Here is a 19,162-nt window from a genome sequence, read left to right on the forward strand (position 1 = left end):
CATATAAGTAATGGCATTACCAGAGGAGAAGGAAGAAAGAGAAAGAAGAGGAAATATTTGAAATAGTAATGACTGAGAATTTTCCAAACTTAATGACAGAGAAAAAACCACAGATCCATGAAATTCAAGCTCATGAGGCTCAAATCATGAATATCAAGCAGCATAAATACAAATAAACTATATTTAGGCATATAATATTCAAACTGAGGAAAATCTAGGATATTAGGCATATCATATTCAAACTGAAGAAAATCTGATAAAAGGCAGAAGAGAAAGGAACAAGGATAAAAATTTTATCAGACTTCTCAGAAACCATTTAAGCAAGAAAAGAGTAGAGTGAAATATTTAAAGTGTTGAAAGGAAAAAAGACAACCTAGAATTCTGACTTCAGCAAAGGTAAAGGTCAAATAAAGATTTTCTCAATCAAACCAAAATTGGGGAAATTTTTACTAATAGACGTGCCTTACAAGATATATTAGTATTTTAGGGAAAGGAAAATAACATATGTCAGAATATTTTATCTGCATAAAGAGTGTCAGAAAAGGAATAAAGTGAAATATAATCTTGTATTTTTTAAATTGATCTAACTGATAACATTTGTTTAAAACAATAACAACAATACATAGGGTGACTATAGTTTATGGATAAGTGAAATGAATGACACTAATGTTCTAAGGGATGTGAGGGAGAATTGGGAATATTTTATTATAAGATACTCTTACTACCCATGAAGCAATATAGTGGTATTTGAAAATAGACTTCGACTGTGAAAATTATAATCTGTGTAACATCAATTATCTATTGTTTTAAAAAAGGCAAAATAAAGTATTTCTAAACCTTCTTCATATTCAAGGCCAAGTCTCCTGATCAGTTTTCAATTCAGTCTCTGATATACACAGTATGGTCCTTCCAGTTATCAATAACATAGTGATGCAATGTATCTTAAAGGAAGTCATAGAACTAAAACCAAATGGTGCTGGCATTTAACCTGGCTTTGGAATTACTATATGTAGTTAATCTACTTTGGACTCTTCATTTAAGAATTTTGGAATGCTGCTAAACTTGTCTGATGCACCACCTTCTAACTCCTTCCCACATCCATTCGGTTCTTGGGTATAAAATGAGTGGTGCTCTTATTGTGTCCAGGTTTTGCTTCTATACTGCTGAAACCTATTCTATAAGTTTTAATCCATGCACTATTAATATTTGCACATACAGAGGCAATGATGACTGCTTAACCCTCACATGATACCAATAATTGTAAGATACATTCCAATTTTAGAAATATTAAAATTTAGAAAGAATTGTCCATTGTAGAATTGATGAAACAAAGTAAATTATTTGGATGACTCCTGTGCTTAAACCTCCTGTATTAATCTGTTTTCATGCTGCTGATAAAGAGATACCCAAGACTGGGCAATTTACAAAAGAAAGAGGTTTAATGGACTTACAGTTCCATGTGGCTGGGGAAGCCTCACAATCATGGTGGAAGGCAAGGAGGAGCAAATAAGATCTTACATGGATGACAGCAGGCAAAGAGAGAGCTTGTGCAGGGAAACCCCTCCTTATAAAACCATAAGATCTCTTGAGACTTATTTACTATCATGAGAACAGCATGGGAAAGACCTGCCCCCATGATTCAATTACCCCCAACTTGTCCCTCCTACAACACCTGGGAATTCAAGATGAGATTTCAGTGGGGACACAGCCAAACCATATCATTCTGCCCATGTCCTCTCCCAAATCTCATGTCCTCATATTTCAAAACCAATCATACCTTCCCACAGTCCCCCAAAGTCTTAAATCATTTGGGCATTAATTCAAAAGTCTACAGTCCAAAGTCTCATCTGAGACAAGGCAAATCCCTTCCACCTTTGAGCCTGTAAAATCAAAAGCAAGTTAGTTACTTCCTAGATACAATGAGGGTACAGGCATTGGGTAAATACAGCCATTCCAAAGGGGGGACATTGGCCAAAACAAAGGGGCTACAGGCCCCATGTGAGTCCAAAATCCAGTGGGGCAATCAAATCTTAAAGCTCCAAAATAATCTCCTTTGACTCCATGTCACATCCAGGTCACACTGATGCAAAAAGTGGATTCCCATGGTCTTGGGCAGCTCCACCCCTGTGGCTTTGCAGGGTACAGCCTCACTCCTAGCTGCTCTCACAGGCTGGCATTGAGTGTCTTCAGTTTTTCCAGGTGCACAGTGCAAGCTGTTCATGGATCTACCATTCTGGGGTCTGGGGGATGGTGGCCCTCTTCTTGCAGCTCCACTAGGCAGCACCCCAGTGGAGACTCTGTGTGGGGGCTCCAACCCCACATTTCTCTTCTGCACTGCCCTAGCAGAGGTTCTCCATGAGTGCCCCACCCCTACAGCAAACTTCTGCCTGGACATCTAGGCATTTCCATACATCCTCTGAAACCTAGGCAGAGGTTCCCAAACCTCAATTCTCTACACCACCTGGGAGCTGCCAAAGTTTGGGGCTTGTACCTCTGAAGCCACACCCTGAGCTGTACCTTGGCCCCTTTTAGTCATGGCTGGAGTGGCTGGGACAAAGGGTACCAAGTCCCTAGGCTGCACACAGCAGAGGGACCCTGGGCCTGGTCCACAAAACCATCTTTTCCTCCTAGGCCTCCAGGACTGTAATGGGAGGGGCTGCTGTGAAGACCTCTGACATGCTATGAAGACATTTTGTTCCTTGTCTTGGTGATTAACATTCAGCTTCTCATTACTTATGCAAATTTATGCAGCCAGTTTGAATTTCTCCTCAGAAAAAGGGGTTTTATTTCCTATTGCATTGTCAGGCTGCAAATTTTCGAAATCTTATGCTCTATTTCCCTTTTAAAACTGAATGCCTTTAACAGCACCCAAGTCACCTCTTGACTGCTTTGCTGCTTAGAAATTTCTTCTACAAGATACCCTAAATCATGTCTCTTAAGGTCAAAGTTCCGCAAATCTCTAGGGTAGGGGCAAAATGCCACCAGTACCTTTGCTAAAACATAACAAGATTTACTTTGCTCCATTTCCCAACAAGTTCTTCATCTCCATCTGAGACCACCTCAGCCTGGATTTAATTGTCCATATCATTACCAGCATTTTGGTCGAAGCCATTCAACAAGTCTCTAGGGAGTTCCAAACTTTCTCACATTTTTCTTTCTTTGTCTGAGCCCTCCAAACTGTTCCAACCTCTGCCTGTTACCCAGTTCCAAAGTTGTTTCCACATTTTTGGATATATTTTCAGCAGTGCCCCACTCTACTGGTACCAATTTACTCTATTAGTCTGTTTTTAGGCTGCTGATAAGGACATACCTAAGACTGGGCAATTTACAAAAGAAAGAGGTTTAATGGACTTATAGTTCTATGTGGCTGGGGAGGCCTCACAATCATGGTGGAAGGCTAGGAGGAGCAAGTCACATTTTACATGGATGGCAGCAGGCAAAGAGAGAGAGAACTTGTGAAGAGAAACTCCCATTTAAAAAACCATCAGATCTCGTGAACCTTATTTACTATCATGAGAACAGAATGGGAAAGACCTGCCTCCATGATTCAATTATCTCGCACTAGGTCCCTCCAACAACAGATGGAAATTCAAGATGAGATTTCCATGGGGACACAGCCAAACCAAATCACCTCCCCAGTTGATTGTGTGCTGAGCACTGTGATTTCCCAGTCTGATCTTCTATAAAGGAAGGCCCAGCTCCTGGAAGTGCTCAGAGGACAGCCTGCAGCTGTCCGTCCATCTGGGGACTTCATAGTTGCAAAGAGACCCCATGTGCCAAGATAATTCCCCTTTCAGAGTGGCCTACATCCACTGACTGATGGAGGTAGGAGCATAAAAGCTTAGCTATATCTGCTCAGCATGTGACCACTCTTACTGGCTGGCCATGTTAGCTCCCTGCGGGGTTGGCTGAAGATGTTGGATCTTGCAGTCCAACTTCTCACTTAGCCCGATTTTGCCTCTCTCCCTGCTTCCCACAAGTATTAATCCCAAGGACATTCCCTAATAATCCTCTTATATACTGAACTTTATCTTGGAATCTGCTTCCTAGAAAATTCAAAATATGACAGCTTTCTATGGCACTTGGAAAAAAGTCAAAACTTTGCTGGGTGCAGTGGCTCACACCTGGAATCCCAACACTTTGGGAGCTGAGGCTAGTGGATCACTTATGGCCAGGAGGTTGAGACCAGCCTGGCCAGCATGGCCAATATCTGTCTCTACTAAAAATACAAAAATTAGTTGGGGTGATGGGACATGCCTGTAGTCCCAGCTACTTGGGAAGCTGAGGCATGGGAATCACTTGAATCTGGGAGGTGGAAGTTGTAGCACACTGAATTGCAGCCTGGGTGACAAAGTAAGACTCTGTCTCAAAACAAAACAAACAAAAACAAAAAACAAAAACTCAACAAAACTCTTTCCATAGAACATACAGTTTGCCCCCTACTTCTTAGCTTCATCTCCTGCCACTATCTCCCTGGATTCCCAGGTTCTAGATATACTCACTGCTATGAACTCAATTGTGTCACTCTCAAAATTTACATGTAGAAGCCCTAACATTTAACGTGATGGTACTTGGAGATGCGGCCATTGGGAAGGATTAGATTTGGATGAAGTTACCAGGGTGGAGTGCTCATGATGGGATTAGTGCCCTTAGAAGAAGAGACACCAGAAAGCTTACTTCCTCTCTTTCTCTTTGTCAAGTGAGTACACAGCAAGAAGGCAACCATGAGCAAGCCAAGAAGAGAGCCCTCAAGGGGAAACCCAAACGCTGGCTGGTACCTTGATCTTGGAGTTTCCAGCCTCCAGAATGGTGAGGAATAAATTCCTGTTATTTAAGCCATACCGTTTTCTGGTATTTTGTTATAGCATTCTAAGCTAACACAACACCTGCTTTCTACTTTTTGAAAATGTCAAGCTCATTCTCTCTTCTCCCCACTGTTCTTTGCTATGCGTTATTCTTTCTGTTTAAACACCTCTTAAGTGGTGCTTGTTGAGCAAGATCTCTGACCACCACATTCAAATTAGCACCACTCTCTTATTCTCTTCATAACATTTATAGCGCTTATATTAAATCAACCAAATTACCATATTTGAGTATTAATTAATTTGTCACTTATGAGACTGTTTCCCTCACCTCCCTACATAAGAATATCAGGTCCATGAGGGCATACCATAGCAGCTTAATAAATATTTGTTGAATGAATGAATGAATGAATCATGATTTAGAAAGATGAATCCATACATGCTACCACCACCCCACTTAGTTCTATGTGATGAGAGACCTGAGAAGACTATTGCTTTAAGCCATGATTCTCTCAGATCTGGCTTGGCTTAGAAGAAGGTATGTACAAGACCTAATCATTAGCTATTTTATTTCTGTCATTGTTGTGAAGTGCTTGCCCAGTTAAGGTTTAAACACCAATTAGAAGATGCTGCAACAGCCATATTGTGAATTTCTCAGGACAGTCTGAAAATTAACCCGGTATTTGGGGTGGCAGATGTCACTCAAACTGGGTTGTTTATTTAAAGGGCCCTCCTGAAGAAAGCAGTCTGGCCTGAATATCTTTCAGTCTGGATTGGAACGAGTCCTGGCCCTTCTCCTTCTGGTGGTTACTGTTCTGAAAGACATCCAATTGCAGCACTCTACAAATAGTTTAGTGAAAAATGCCGAGAGCATCTCTTTATCTTTATCTTGTGTTCTTGCTAAACTGACTGAGTTCAATATCAGCTTCTGGAAAGCATTCTAATAATCTCCAAAGTGTTTAAGAAGCATTACTCACATTATCACAGAAACATGTCTTGCTCCAGAAATGTATTTACTGTTCTTTTTAGAAACACAGATGCATTGTAGGTAAATAATACAAAACAGTTACTTTCTTGCCAAGGGAAAATGCCGTTTTTGTATTTATCTATTTAAGAAGCAAATGAAATCACTCATGCTGGAGGAAGATGTATGATAGATGAAGATCTTAGACTTGCTCACTTCTTAATCTCTATATTTATTCATAACTATATTTTCAAGTTTATCTTTTTTTGGTTTAACTGTGGAAGTCCTATCTTCTTTTAAGTCAGCTTGGTTTTAACAAACAAAAATATATTACCTTAACTCTTCCATGGTTAGGAGTCATGGCTTCTGTTAATTGACCATCTGGCCGTACGCTGGGAAAAAGATAAGCTTGTGTAAGTCTTGGAATGAGGAATTTAAAGTCTCAGCATTTAGAGATTATCTATTACTTTATAAAGTTTTAACTTGTTTGAAATAACAAATTGTGAATGATTACCCTTTGATGAGAGAGAATCTGAATGAATTAACAGTGGCAGCAAAGAGCATGCCTCTTCTTGCTTTCTTCCCTCTAGTTCATGATATAACAGCCATACCATTTACAATTAGATGGTCATTTTCAAAACGGCAATTTTTTTTTAGTTTTTTTTTTGAGATGTAGTCTCTGTCACTAAGGTTGGAGTGTGGTGGTTTGATCATGAAGCACTGCAGCCTTGAACTCCTAGACTCAAGTTGTCCTCCCACCTCAGCCTTCCTACTAGCTGGTACTACAGGCTGGCATCACCATGCCTGGCTAATTTGTGTGTGTGTGTGTGTGTGTGTGTGTGTGTGTCTATATATATATATATATATATATATATAGTAGATATGGGGTTTCATCATGTCTCCTAGGTCAGTCTTGGACTCCTGAGCTTAAGCAATCCTCTTGCCTTGGCCTCCCAAAGTGCTGGTATTACAGGCGTAAGTCACCGCACGTGGCCTAGAATGGCAATGTTTTAAGTATGCTGACTCACTCTTGTTGCACCTCAACTACACATGCATGATTTAATGTCTCTCCTGCGGTTGAAGCAATTTAACCTTCAACTTATTGATGGAAATCTATAAAATACTTAACATGAGCCAAGTGCCTGGCCCGTGGTATGTACTCAAGAAATGAATATTGAATGAATTTGTCCTACCTCTTTAATTCTGTTTCCAATATTGAAATTGCATTTAAATTCCACTGAGACTCACTGCTCTGGAGTTTAGGGTGGGGAGAGGCATTTTCAATCTGGATCTTCCCAGTATATTTGCCGAAGAGCTCTAAGTGAAGTCAAAGCAGCAGGCTAAGGTAGAAACCCTTGATATTGTTATTGGATTCATCTTGGATGTAAAAGGAGGGGAAAGTAGTTTAATGTGGGAGTTCTGCTGATTCTCACAGGAGCTTTTCTCTTCTGTGCATAGGCCTAGAGTCTACGGAGACCCAGGTGTTTGAGCTGGTTTGAAATGGGAGTGCAGATTTCTGAGCCCCAGGCACTTCTTGTTCTGCTCTGTAGTTTCATAGAGAAAATCCAAGAATGAGTCAGTGGGTGGTTTTGAGGTTGATGGAAACTACATTTTGGGCTCAGCTGTATGAGAGTAGGGAACAGTAAGAATTGCTGGCCCACTGATGTGGTGTTGAATCTGCGTGGCATATGTTATCTGACATCACCGTCCTGGAACACTCCTAATGGCTGCCAGAAAAATATAAAATCTAATGGAAAAGTAACCCATTGAACCAGAATGAATCAGCTGTTCATTCCTCCTCTATTGGAATTTGTCTTAAAAATGGAAATTAAGCCTGAATTCATGTAATTTAGAAACTCAAAGCAAGAAATAGAAAAGCTCTTAAAGGATCATTAATCTGTCCCTCTTGCATATCTAGTTAGTTACATAGATTTTATGAAAGAATTTGGAATATAGATGAATCTTTAACTTACAGTTTTTCTTTTTTGAAGAGATCTATTGTTCTCATCTAAATGGTTCAATGTTTCATTGACACTCATTAATCTCTGTTACATCCTGTGAGTTAGGTAAGTGGAAAATATTTTTCTTCCACTTGTACAACACAAAGTCTTATGATGAACTCCTCTATGAATTTCCACATTCACCCTCTGGGCATAGAAGCTAAGTATCCATTAGCTGTGCACTCCACCTCCCTCTTCTTCTCTCCACCTGAATCACGGACAGTTCACTTTTTATGAAAAACTGGTTTTGGCATGGGGTCATGATTAACATATTTGTATGATTATTGCTGGCACAGAGCATGATGGTTAGACATGTGCACTGCATTTACCTCTTGCAAAAGCTGGAATAATGTAAATGACATATAATCATAAGACTGATATGAAGATTAAGTGGGATTTATAGAAAAACAGCAAAGTTCCTGGCACACGCTAAGTGTTTCATATAAATGTTCATCAGAAATGCTGATGCTAATGGTCTAGAGCTGGCTGTGCTTTCTAAAGATGTTAATTGGGTTTTTAAGTTTTAAGTATTTTTAAAATTATAATGTCTTAGTTCAGGCTGCTAAGACAGTGGGTGGCTTCAGCAACAGAAATTTATTTTTCATAGTTCTGGAGGCTGGGAAGTTCAAGATCAAGGTGCCAGAAGATCTAGTGTCCTGGTGTGCAGATGGCTGATTTCTTGTATCCTTACAGAGTGGAGAGCAGAGAGCTAGAGCAAACTCTCGAGTATCTTTCCTAGGGGCATTAGTCCCATTCATGAGAGCTCTACCCTCATGACCTGTGTACCCACTAAAGGCCCCACCTCCAAATTACCATCACATTGAAAGTTTGGATTTCAATATATGTATTTTGAAGGGACATATTCAGTTCATGTGAAAAGAAGAAATTTCTTCATTTGAATATAATACATAGCACATTGCAACAAAATATGAATAGTCTTTTTTTTGTTTTTGTTTTTGAGATGGAGTCTCACTCTGTTGCCCAGGCTGGAGTGCAGTGGCACAATCTTGGCTCACTGCAACCTCCACCTCCCAGGTTTAAGCAATTCTTCTGCCTTAGCCTCCCAAGTAGCTGGGACTACAGGCATGCACCACCAAGCCTGGCTAATTTTTGTATTCTTAGTAGAGATGGGGTTTCACCATATTGGCAAGGCTGGTCTGGAACACCTGACCTCAATATCTGCCCGCCTCAGCCTCCCAAAGTGCTGGGATTACAAGTGTGAGCCACCGTGCTCGGCCATCTCTTTTCTTAATATTGTATTGCATTATTTATCTATTATCTTTCAACATTTCACATGATCAGTGACTTCCCAAAAATTTCAATTGAAAGGAATGTGTAGTGAACGTGAGCATATAGGACAATGAGATATGTAACTGCCCATGTTCCATTGCTACTGTGTCCGGAATTCGTGGGTTCTTGGTCTCACTGACTTCAAGAATGAAGCCGCGGACCCTGGCGGTGTTACAGCTCTTAAGGTGGCGCGTCTGGAGTTGTTCGTTCCTTCTGATGTTTGGATGTGTTCGAAGTTTCTTCCTTCTGGTGGGTTTGTGGTCTCGCTGGCTCAGGAGTGAAGCTGCAGACCTTCGCGGTGAGTGTTACAGCTCTTAAGGCAGCGCGTCTGGAGTTGTTCGTTCCTTCCGGTGGGCTCGTGGTCTCGCTGGCTTCAGGAGTGAAGCTGCAGACCTCCGCGGTGAGTGTTACAGCTCTTAAGGTGGCGCGTCTGGAGTTGTTCGTTCCTTCTGATGTTCGGATGTGTTCGGAGTTTCTTCCTCCCGGTGGGCTCGTGGTCTCGCTGGCTCAGGAGTGAAGCTGCAGATCTCCGCGGTGAGTGTTACAGCTCTTAAAGCAGCGTGCACCTAAACAGCGAGCGGTAGCAAGAGCGAAAGAACAAAGCTTCCACAACATAGAAGGGGACCTGAGCGGGTTGCCACTGCTGGCTCCGGCGGCCTGCTTTTATTCTCTTATCTGGCCCCACCTACATCCTGCTGATTGGTAGAGCCGAGTGGTCTGTTTTGACAGGGCGCTGATTGGTGCCTTTATAATCCCTGAGCTAGACGCAAAGGTTCTCCACATCTCCGCCAGACTCAGGAGCCCAGCTGACTTCACCCAGTGTGGATCCTGCACCGGGGCTGCAGGTGGAGCTGCCTGCCAGTCTCGCGCCGTGCGCCCGCACTCCTCAGCCCTCGGGTGGTCGATGGGACTGGGCGCCATGGAGCACGGGGTGGCGCTCGTCGGGGAGGCTCGGGCCGCACAGGAGCCCGTGGAGGGGGTGGGAGGCTCAGGCATGGCGGGCTGCAGGTCCCAAGCCCTGCCCCGCGGAAAGGCAGCTAAGGCCCGGCGAGAAATCTAGCGCAGCGCCGGTGGGCTGGCACTGCTGGGGGACCCAGTACACCCTCTGCAGCCGCTGGCCCGGGTGCTAAGCCCCTGATTGCCCAGGGCCGGCAGGGCCGGCCAGCTGCTCCGAGTTCGGGCCCGCCAAGCCCACGCCCACCCGGAACTCCAGCTGGCCCGCAAGCGCCACGTGCAGTCCCATTTCGCGCTCGCACCTCTCCCTCCACACCTCCTTGCAAGCTGAGGGAGCCGGCTCCGGTCTTGGCCAGCCCAGAAAGCGGCTCCCACAGTGCAGAGATGGGCTGAGGGGCTCCTCAAGTGCCGCCAAAGTGGGAGCCCAGGTAGAGGAGGCGCCGAGAGCGAGGGCTGTGAGGACTGCCAGGACACAGTCACCTCTCACTACTTTGAGCAGAATCCTCTGGAAACACTATGGAGTGATGAAGAAAGCACCATCTGGGGAGTCAGATGACCTGCTCTGCATCCCAGCTCATCAGGGAGTCTCTGAGACAAACACTTAATCAGGTTAGAATTTGAAGCTCTTTATCTGTAAAGTAGAAAAAATGGTAATACTTGCTGTATAAACCTCATGAGGTTGCTGTAATGTCCCAATGAGATAATATATGGGAAAGTACTCTGTAAACTCTAAGAATTTTAAAAGTAAAAGCATCACTGTGGGTGGAGACTTGTAAGTAGATTCTTCCCAAAAAAGATAGTCAAAAGGAAGCGGTTGTTTTAGAGAATCTTCCACATATGATGACATTATTCACTACTGTCATTTGAAATTTTATGAAACAACAAGTTATTAGTTTCTTGATACATTAAGCAATTTTAATCTGTTTTCACTTTATGAGATCCCAACTTTAGTGACCTTTTTAACCGGAAACTTCTATCATATTACTGGGAAAAGTGAGAAATCTAGTTCATAGACTAAAAAAAGTTGTAATTTTAGCTAACTTTGAATGCAGATGTACAGGAGACATTGCAGTTTAAGTTGCCTAATACCTAGCATTAAAAAGTAAAAATTTAGACCAAATTCCTTGACAGTATGTCAATAATGAATAAAGCTTGATTCCTTTTTTTTTTTTTTTTTTTTTGAGATGGAGTCTCACTCATTTACCCAGGCTGGAGTGCGTGGCACGATCTTGGCTCATTGCGACCTCCGCCTCCGGGGTTCAAGTGATTCTCCTGCCTCAGCCTCCCAAGTAGCTGGGACTGCAGGCGCATGCCACTACGTCCAGCTGTTTTCTGATAAAAATATAAAGCTTGATTCTTAACTGAATAATGTATAACAGTGTTAGAACACACAGATGACTATGTTAGGATTAATACATGATGTTGAATTATCAGACTGCAAAACAAATTGCTGTGATTTTTGGAGACACAAATGTCATTAGCTTGTACATGTTAGAAATATGTGCACCTATATACCAGGCTTTCATTCAACAAACATTTTTCTGATCACGTTCTATATGGCAGGCACTGCGTAAGTCCTAGGGATGCAGAGGAATACATAGTACCATCCCTCTATTTTGGTGGTTTTAACCAAGGTAAATCATGGTGTATTTTTTAAAAATTGTATACATTTCTAGGATTCAGATTCAGTAACCCTGCAGTGCGAACTGGGAAAGTAGAGTAAGAAACACATCACTCATAATAGAAACAGCTTCCCTGAGGTTTTGATGTGTCACTCTGGTTAATAATCACCAATCACCACCACTAATAGGTGTGGATAGACACAGCATGGTAAAAACAATTTCTGAGATGTGGACAGGATATTAGGGAATCCCAAGTAGGGACATTTCATGTGTCCTCAGAAGGAGCTGAGTAGGGACGGATTCTGGGGAAGGTGACTCCTAACCTTTCCAAATATTTTTTCTAATCACAAACCTAATGCAGTAAACCAATGAAAAACACAAGAAGCAAAAATCATCCATTATTTACAATTTTGATATTCTTAAATTTTGCTATTACATATATAGAGTGAATTTTCTTAACTATTCCATTTTTAGTTGTGTAGATTTTTGAATTTAAGGTCTTTAATCACTGTCATTCAGGGAAATATGTCATAATTACCTTCAAGTGTTTCTCTCGTCTATTTCTTTGTTATTTCTGGGATTTCTATTATGTATATGTTGGCATCAACATATTGTTTATAGATTCTGGAATTTATTCATTTATTGCATTATGTTTTCAACTATCGTATTCAGTCTAAGATGGGATAAGAGATGAATATTCAATATTCAGTATTTCTACCTGGCTTTTCTTTTCGGCTTTGAGTTCCTGTTTCATATGACCACTAACCTGTCCTATTAGTTTGAGAATTTAATTCTTATTCTTAATCTTACATTATGTAATAAAGCTCTTCTTTATAGTAAATGCACTTGGTATTAGTTATACATTGCTACAAACAAATTAATGACAAATTATCTGAAAATTTAGTGGGTTTAAGAAACAGTAATTTTTTTTTCCTTTTCATGATTTCTGTGGGTCAGGAATTCAGACACTGTACAAGGAGATGACTTGTTTCTACTCCACCTTGTTGGAGATCCCAGCTGGAAGGCTTGAAGCTTGGGGACTAAAATCATGTGAATTGCATTCACTGGCATTTCTGGTGGTTGGTACAGGTGTTACCTGGAGGCCTAGCTGGGGCTGTTTACAAGAATCCACATGTGACCTCTCTATGTGGCTTGAGATTTCTCACAACACGGTGAGACTCCATGGATGGGTGTATGGTGCGATTTGTGGGGGGAAAGAGAGAGAATGAGAGAGAGAGAGAGAGAGAGAGAGAGAGAATGAACCTGGCAGAATTGTATTTCTTTCTTTCTTTTTTTTTAAAGAAACAGGCTATTGCTATGCTATGTTGCCCAGGCTGGTCTGGAACTCCTGTCCTCAACCGATCCTCCCATTATGCACCCCTCCCCCGCGCCTATGTAGCTGGGATTGTAGTCTGTAGACCTGTACCTGTATTCTTGTCTTGACCTAGCCTTGCAAGTCACATAGCATCACTTTTGTTCTACTCCATTGTTTGATGTAGGCAGGAGTCTCTGCCCAAATTCAAGAGGAAAGAACATAGACCACATATCTTGGTGGGAGGAATGTCAATTACATTGTAAGATGAGCATGTGGGAATGCATAAATATATAGGTGTGTGCATCTTTGTAAAACACAATTGTTCACATATTCCTTATTGTCTAGCTATTTTTGCCTATGAGCTCAGCGTCCCCTGAGGCTATAACTATACTTTCTGTAATATGTAAGGAGGTGTGGTGAACCTAAGTGCTAGCTTGTACATCTTTTGGTGATTTTAAGGAAAAAAAAAAAAGAGATGCACTCTTTCTTTTTGTACAGGTGGAAGTTTCCAGATTACTCTTTTGTTTTCCTGTAAGAGATTCTCATAGATTAGTACTTTGGATTCAAGGTTTCTCCTTTCATTACTATTTGCTTCATAATTAAAACATTTTCAGAATAATTCAACAGTCCAAGCTAGTTCTTTATCTGTTGGGAACCAGAGGTTACCCATTATTCTTATTTTTCTAAATAGTTTGGAATTTTAGTTTTGTTTTCTTCTTTGCCCTAGGAATTATTTAGTACAGTGTGGTTTTGTTTTCTAAAATTTTTGATTGGATTTCAAAATGTATACTTTAAAAGCTTTTCTTGTTTAAAAAAATTATTAAACTTTAAGTTCTGGGATACATGTGTAGAACATGCTGGTTTGTTACATGGGTATACAAGTGTCATGGTAGTTTGCTGCACCCATTAACCTGTCATCTAAGTTTTAATCCCCACATGCGTTAGGTATTTTTCCTAATGCTCTCCCTCCCCTTGTCCCCTACCCCCCAACAGACCCCAGTGTGTGATGTTCCCTTCCCTGTGTCTATGTATTGTCATTGTTCAACTCTCACTTACGTGTGAGAACATGCAGTGTTTGGTTTTCTGTTCCTGTGTTAGTTTGCTGAGAATGATGGTTTCCAGCTTCATCCATGTCCCTGCAAATGATATGAACTCATCCTTTATTATGGCTGTATAGTATTCCATGGTGTATATGTGCCACATTATCTTTATCCAGTCTGTCATTGATGGGCATTTGGGTTGGTTCCAAGTCTTTGCTATTGTGAATAGTGCTGCAATAAACATACATGTGCATGTGTCTTTATAATAGAATGATTTATAATCCTTTGGATATATACCCAGTAATGGGATTGCTGGGTCAAATACTATTTCTGGTTCTAGATCATTGGGAATGGCCACACTGTCTTCCACAGTGGTCGAACTAATTTACACTCCCAACAACAGTGTAAAAGTATGCCTATTTCTCCACATCCTCTCCAGCATCTGTTGTTTTCTGACTTTTTAATGATTGCCATTCTGACTGGCATGAGATGGTATCTCATTGTGGTTTTGATTTGCATTTCTCTAATGACCAGTGATGATGAGCTTTTTTTCATATGTTTGTTGGCTGTATAAATGTCTTCCTTTGAGAAATACCTGTTCATATTCTTTGCCCACTTTTTGATGGGGTTGTTTGTTTTTTTCTCGTAAATTTGTTTAAGTTTGTTATAGATTCTGGATATTAGCCTTTTGTCAGATGAATAGATTGCAATAATTTTCTCCCATTCCATAGGTTGCCTGTTCACTCTGATGATAGTTTCTTTTGCTGTGGAGAAACTGTTTAGTTTAATTAGATCCCATTTGTCAATTGTGGCTTTTGTTGCAATTGCTTTTGGTGTTTTAGTCATGAAGTCTTTTCCCATGCCTATGTTCTGCATGATATTGCCTAGGTTTTCTTCTAGGGTTTTTATGGTTTTATGTTTTATGTTTAAGTCTTTAATCTACCTTGAGTTAATTTTTGTATAAGGTGTAAGGAAGGGGTCCAGTTTCAATTTTCTACATATGGCTAGCCAGTTTTCCCAGCATCATTTGTTAAATAGGGAATCCGTGCTTGTTTTTGTCAGGTTTGTCAAAGATCAGATGGTTGCAGATGTGTAGTGTTATTTATGAGGCCTCTGTTCTGTTCCATTGGTCTATATATCTGTTTTGGTACCAGTACCATGCTGTTTTGCTTACTGTAGCCTTGTAGTATAGTATGAAGTCAGGTAGTGTGATGCATCTAGCTTTGTTCTTTCTGCTTAGGATTTTCATGGCTATATGGGCTCTTTTTTGGTTCCATGTGAATTTAAAGTAGTTTTTTCGAGTTCTGTGAAGAAATTCAATGGTAGCTCGATGGGAATAGCATTGAATCTTTTTTTTTCTTTTAGCAATCTACATGTTATTGTACTTTTTATCATATGACTTTGGTCCCATTGCCATAACTGTTTGGACTAGAGGTGTCTGAAACTAACTCATAAATTTATAGACTGAATACCAATCTATGTGGTGGCATGAAAAATAAAATGAGTTGAGCCAGTTTATCTCTTTTGCAAGTTTGAGCTAAGAAAATCTAAGTAAATAATCCAGATAGCCTTGCAATAGTTGGTTGAAAATTCATAAAAAAGAATCAGAGCTCTATCAGTTTTGATGTGGTGCCTTACAGACTAAGTGAAGAGGGAACAGAATCTAAGAGTAAGTAGAGGACGCCAGTTGGTAACTACAGGTCATACTGCAGGAGAGAGAACTTGCCACCTGTGTAGAAGGTAGAACAAGTAAGGTTAATAGCATTTGTCTCAGTTACTGGTGTCATTACAGTCCAACACCATGAAAATGCTTAATATAAACATTTATTTTTAATTTATTTACTTACACATTTGTTCATTTATTTTCTTGACCTAATTTCTTGAGATAAAATTTTGTTACAACTAAAAGAATGTAGTCTGAAGGCTTAATAGAAGTTCTTCTTTATTTTATATGTTTGGTTCTCTTGGGGAGGGTGTGGTGATTAGATACCCATGCTCATTTCTTCTGCTTTTGTGAAGGTTACATGAGAAGTGCGCATGCATGCTTAAAGGGTAGATGGGAGAATATTTAGGCAAGGAAAGTAGTGGTGAGAAAGGCACAAAAGCAAGAAGCAGCAGGATGTGTCTTGGCAGTTAAAGCATTTTGGTGTTTTGTAAATATGAATTAAGAAGCAAATAGCAGGAAGAAATGAGGTATTCTGCCTCCGTGTAAAGCAAAATAATGTTTTGAAGTGATTTGTGTTTTGTTCTTGCTGATAATTCGGAGATACAAATTAGATGCATTTTCCTTCCCCTCTCCATCCAGTTAGCTCATTCGTTTGTTCGTTCCTTCCTCCAACAACTGTGTCACTCTCCACCCATTTCCCCCCTCCTATAACTTCTCCATCCCTTCTTTCACTACCTCCTCCCATGCAGCCTACAAACCATCTCATTTACCTCACTTAAAAATCAAGAAAAAAGGAACATTCCTTTCTCTCTATTCTACTACTTCATTTTACACCTTTGAGTCTTCACCAAACACTTTGAAAAAAGTGGTCTAGACTCACTTTGTCTCTTCCCTCAGCCATTAACCTCCTGCAATCAAGTTTCTGACTCTATGACTTAAAGCACTTGACACATTGTATTATAGTTTATTTTATCCCCTGCTAGACAGTGTGTGCCTTAGAGGCAGGGAGGACTGTCTCTCAGCATACGTAGTATCTGGCACAAAATGTGTACTTAGGAAAATCAACAAACATTGTATGATGAAGCCTTATTCATTCTTCACTTAAGCTTACAAAACTAAATTTATATTTCTTTGGCTTAGATGGTGACAGAAATGCAATATACCCTTTTGTAGGGTTATTTTATATATCTATATTGTACTTCATTTTTCTTAAAATTCAGTAGGATTGTCTGCCCCTCCGTCTATCTTTCTGTCTGTATATACTTACCTACCTACCTTCCTGTCATGTATCTATCATCTAAAAATGATAGATTATACATCCATGTTTATTTAAACCCTGAATTTTTATCAAGTTTACATAATTTGTCTTAATAATTGTATACTCTGATGATTCTCAATCCAAGGTAATTTGTACTACAGATTCAGGTAAATGGTACTTTCTCATGAAGATAATGTTCCCATTAATGCAGGGATAGAGCACCAGCATCACATAGGCCAAAGTGGCTCAGGAGGTTGGACTGAACATAGTAACAACTTGCTATTCCTGCACAAAGTGTTTGTGTCACATTATTTCATCTCTAAAAAGAAGATACTGCTAATCTTCTTTTAGCAGTTTTAGGGGGCCGGGTGCAGTGTAATCTCAGCAATTTGGGAGGCTGAGGTGGGAGGATTGCTTAAGCCCAGGAGTTCACAACTACACTAGGCAACATAGGAAGACCTCATCTCTACAAAAAATTTAAAAAATCGGGCATTGTTGTGCCTGCCTATAGTCACAGCTACTTGGGAGGCTGAGGCAAGAGGATTGCTCGTGCTCAGGAGGTCAAGGGTGCAGTGAGTTGTGACTACACCACTGCCCTCCAGCCTGGGCAACAAAGTGAGACCCTACCTCAAAAAACAAAGAGAACATTGTACGTGGTACCAATAGCAAAATAAATAAAGATGTTCCTTATCTGGAGATATTTTTCTAATAGGAACATATACATAAGCATATCACCAGAAAAATGTACACACAATAATTTGGGGGTTGTGTCCTCCACCAAACAATTGTTGAAGTTATCATGAGATCTTGAGTGAGATGCAGTTTATCTGGAAAGACTCTATGGAAAAGGTAAATTTTAAGTCATGTTAAGCGCTTGCATCTTTATTCAAGAGAAAGAGGGCCTGACTTCGAAGGAGTGAAAGGACTTTAGGATAGAAAGGTATGTTAGCTCACAATGAAAGTGAGCAAGCTGGTAGACAGTTTTGATGTTGCCAGTTATTATTGGTAAGAAGGAGTTCTCAATCATTTCTTAGCTGAGAAAAAAGTGCTGAACATGTGTAAACACTGACAGGCAGAAAGTTTGAGTCTTGAAATACAATTATGTATATAAGACTGAAAAGGAAAAGAAATAGGCTGGGTGCAGTGGCTCACACCTGTAATCCCAGCAGTTTGGGAGGCTGAGGCAGGTGGATCAAGAGGTCAAGAGATCGAGACCATCCTGGCCAACATGGTGAAACCCCGTCTCTACTAAAAATACAAAAATTAGCTGGGCGTGGTGGCATGCCCTGTAGTCCCAGCTACTCAGGAGGCTGAGGTGGGAGAATCACTTGTACCAGGGAGGTGGAGATTGCAGTGATCCAAGATCGTGCCATTGCACTCCAGCCTGGCAATAGAGCAAGACCCCATTAAAAAAAAAAAAAAAGAAAGAAATGTAAGTATGTGACATAGCGCATGACCATGAAGAAGAATAACGATGTAATGAAGTTTTATGTTTATGATCTAATCATGATGCTCGTGGGGACATTGGGATGGGTCCTGACAAAACCTTTGTATCTGATAACAAAATGAATTAGAGATGTTATTTAGAAAACCAAATGTGTCATCCTATAAGACAGAAAGAGAGAGGGAGACCGAGAGATAGATAATAGTATTTTGGAAATTATTATTTTAAAAGTAATATTGAACAAAATGGGTAACTGAGTTACTTCGGAGAAAGAGAATGGGAGGGAAAAATGAGCATCTTGCAGCAACACCACAGGGACTAGGCTCTTTTCTTTCTAGGAAAGTCAGTAAAAGGTCCCACAGTAAATGGTTTTCTTGAAGTTTGCTGAGGTTTCTTAAAACAGTTGTCTTCAATTCCTTGAGTGATCACACATCTCCATTATTGTAGGGTAGCACTTTAGTGCCTTATTGCCCATTTGGTGAGGTCACATTTCCCTGAATGTTCTTGAGACTTGTAGACATATGACAATGTCTACACATTGAAGAATTAGGTATTTATTTGAGTCTTCATGGTTTGTCTTTGTGCCTGTCCTTGTTCAGAGGGCCTCCGGGGATTCTAATCAGACTGATTTGTGTTTCCTGAGGCCAAGATCACTGCAGTCATCATAGCACTAGAGGATACCCCTTGCCCAGGCTTGCTGAGAGCCTTGAGAAGGCTCTGGGGTTGATGTGACTTTCTGCTCAGGTGGACTCCGGGAAGATACAAAGAGGTTACTGGGGCTGTATGGGAACACTGACCAAGGTCCTG

General features: G+C 40.6%; 1 protein-coding gene across 3 annotated transcripts in view; it reads left to right on the forward strand.

Moving 5' to 3' along the window:
- LOC134732545 (putative uncharacterized protein encoded by LINC01549) overlaps positions 1-4,813 on the forward strand; it is a 64,377-nt gene extending 59,564 nt beyond the window's left edge. For 2 of the 3 annotated variants that reach the window (XM_063618483.1, XM_063618484.1), the window contains exon 4: positions 4,701-4,813. In XM_063618483.1, coding sequence (XP_063474553.1) covers positions 4,701-4,783 — 83 coding nt within the window. In that variant the 3' untranslated portion in view covers positions 4,784-4,813. The remainder of the gene's footprint in view (positions 1-4,700) is intronic. The other variant, XM_063618485.1, reaches the window with a different exon arrangement.
- The last annotated feature ends 14,349 nt before the right edge of the window (positions 4,814-19,162 follow it).

This window comes from Symphalangus syndactylus, chromosome 15 (assembly GCF_028878055.3).
Source record: "Symphalangus syndactylus isolate Jambi chromosome 15, NHGRI_mSymSyn1-v2.1_pri, whole genome shotgun sequence".
Taxonomy (NCBI): domain Eukaryota; kingdom Metazoa; phylum Chordata; class Mammalia; order Primates; family Hylobatidae; genus Symphalangus; species Symphalangus syndactylus.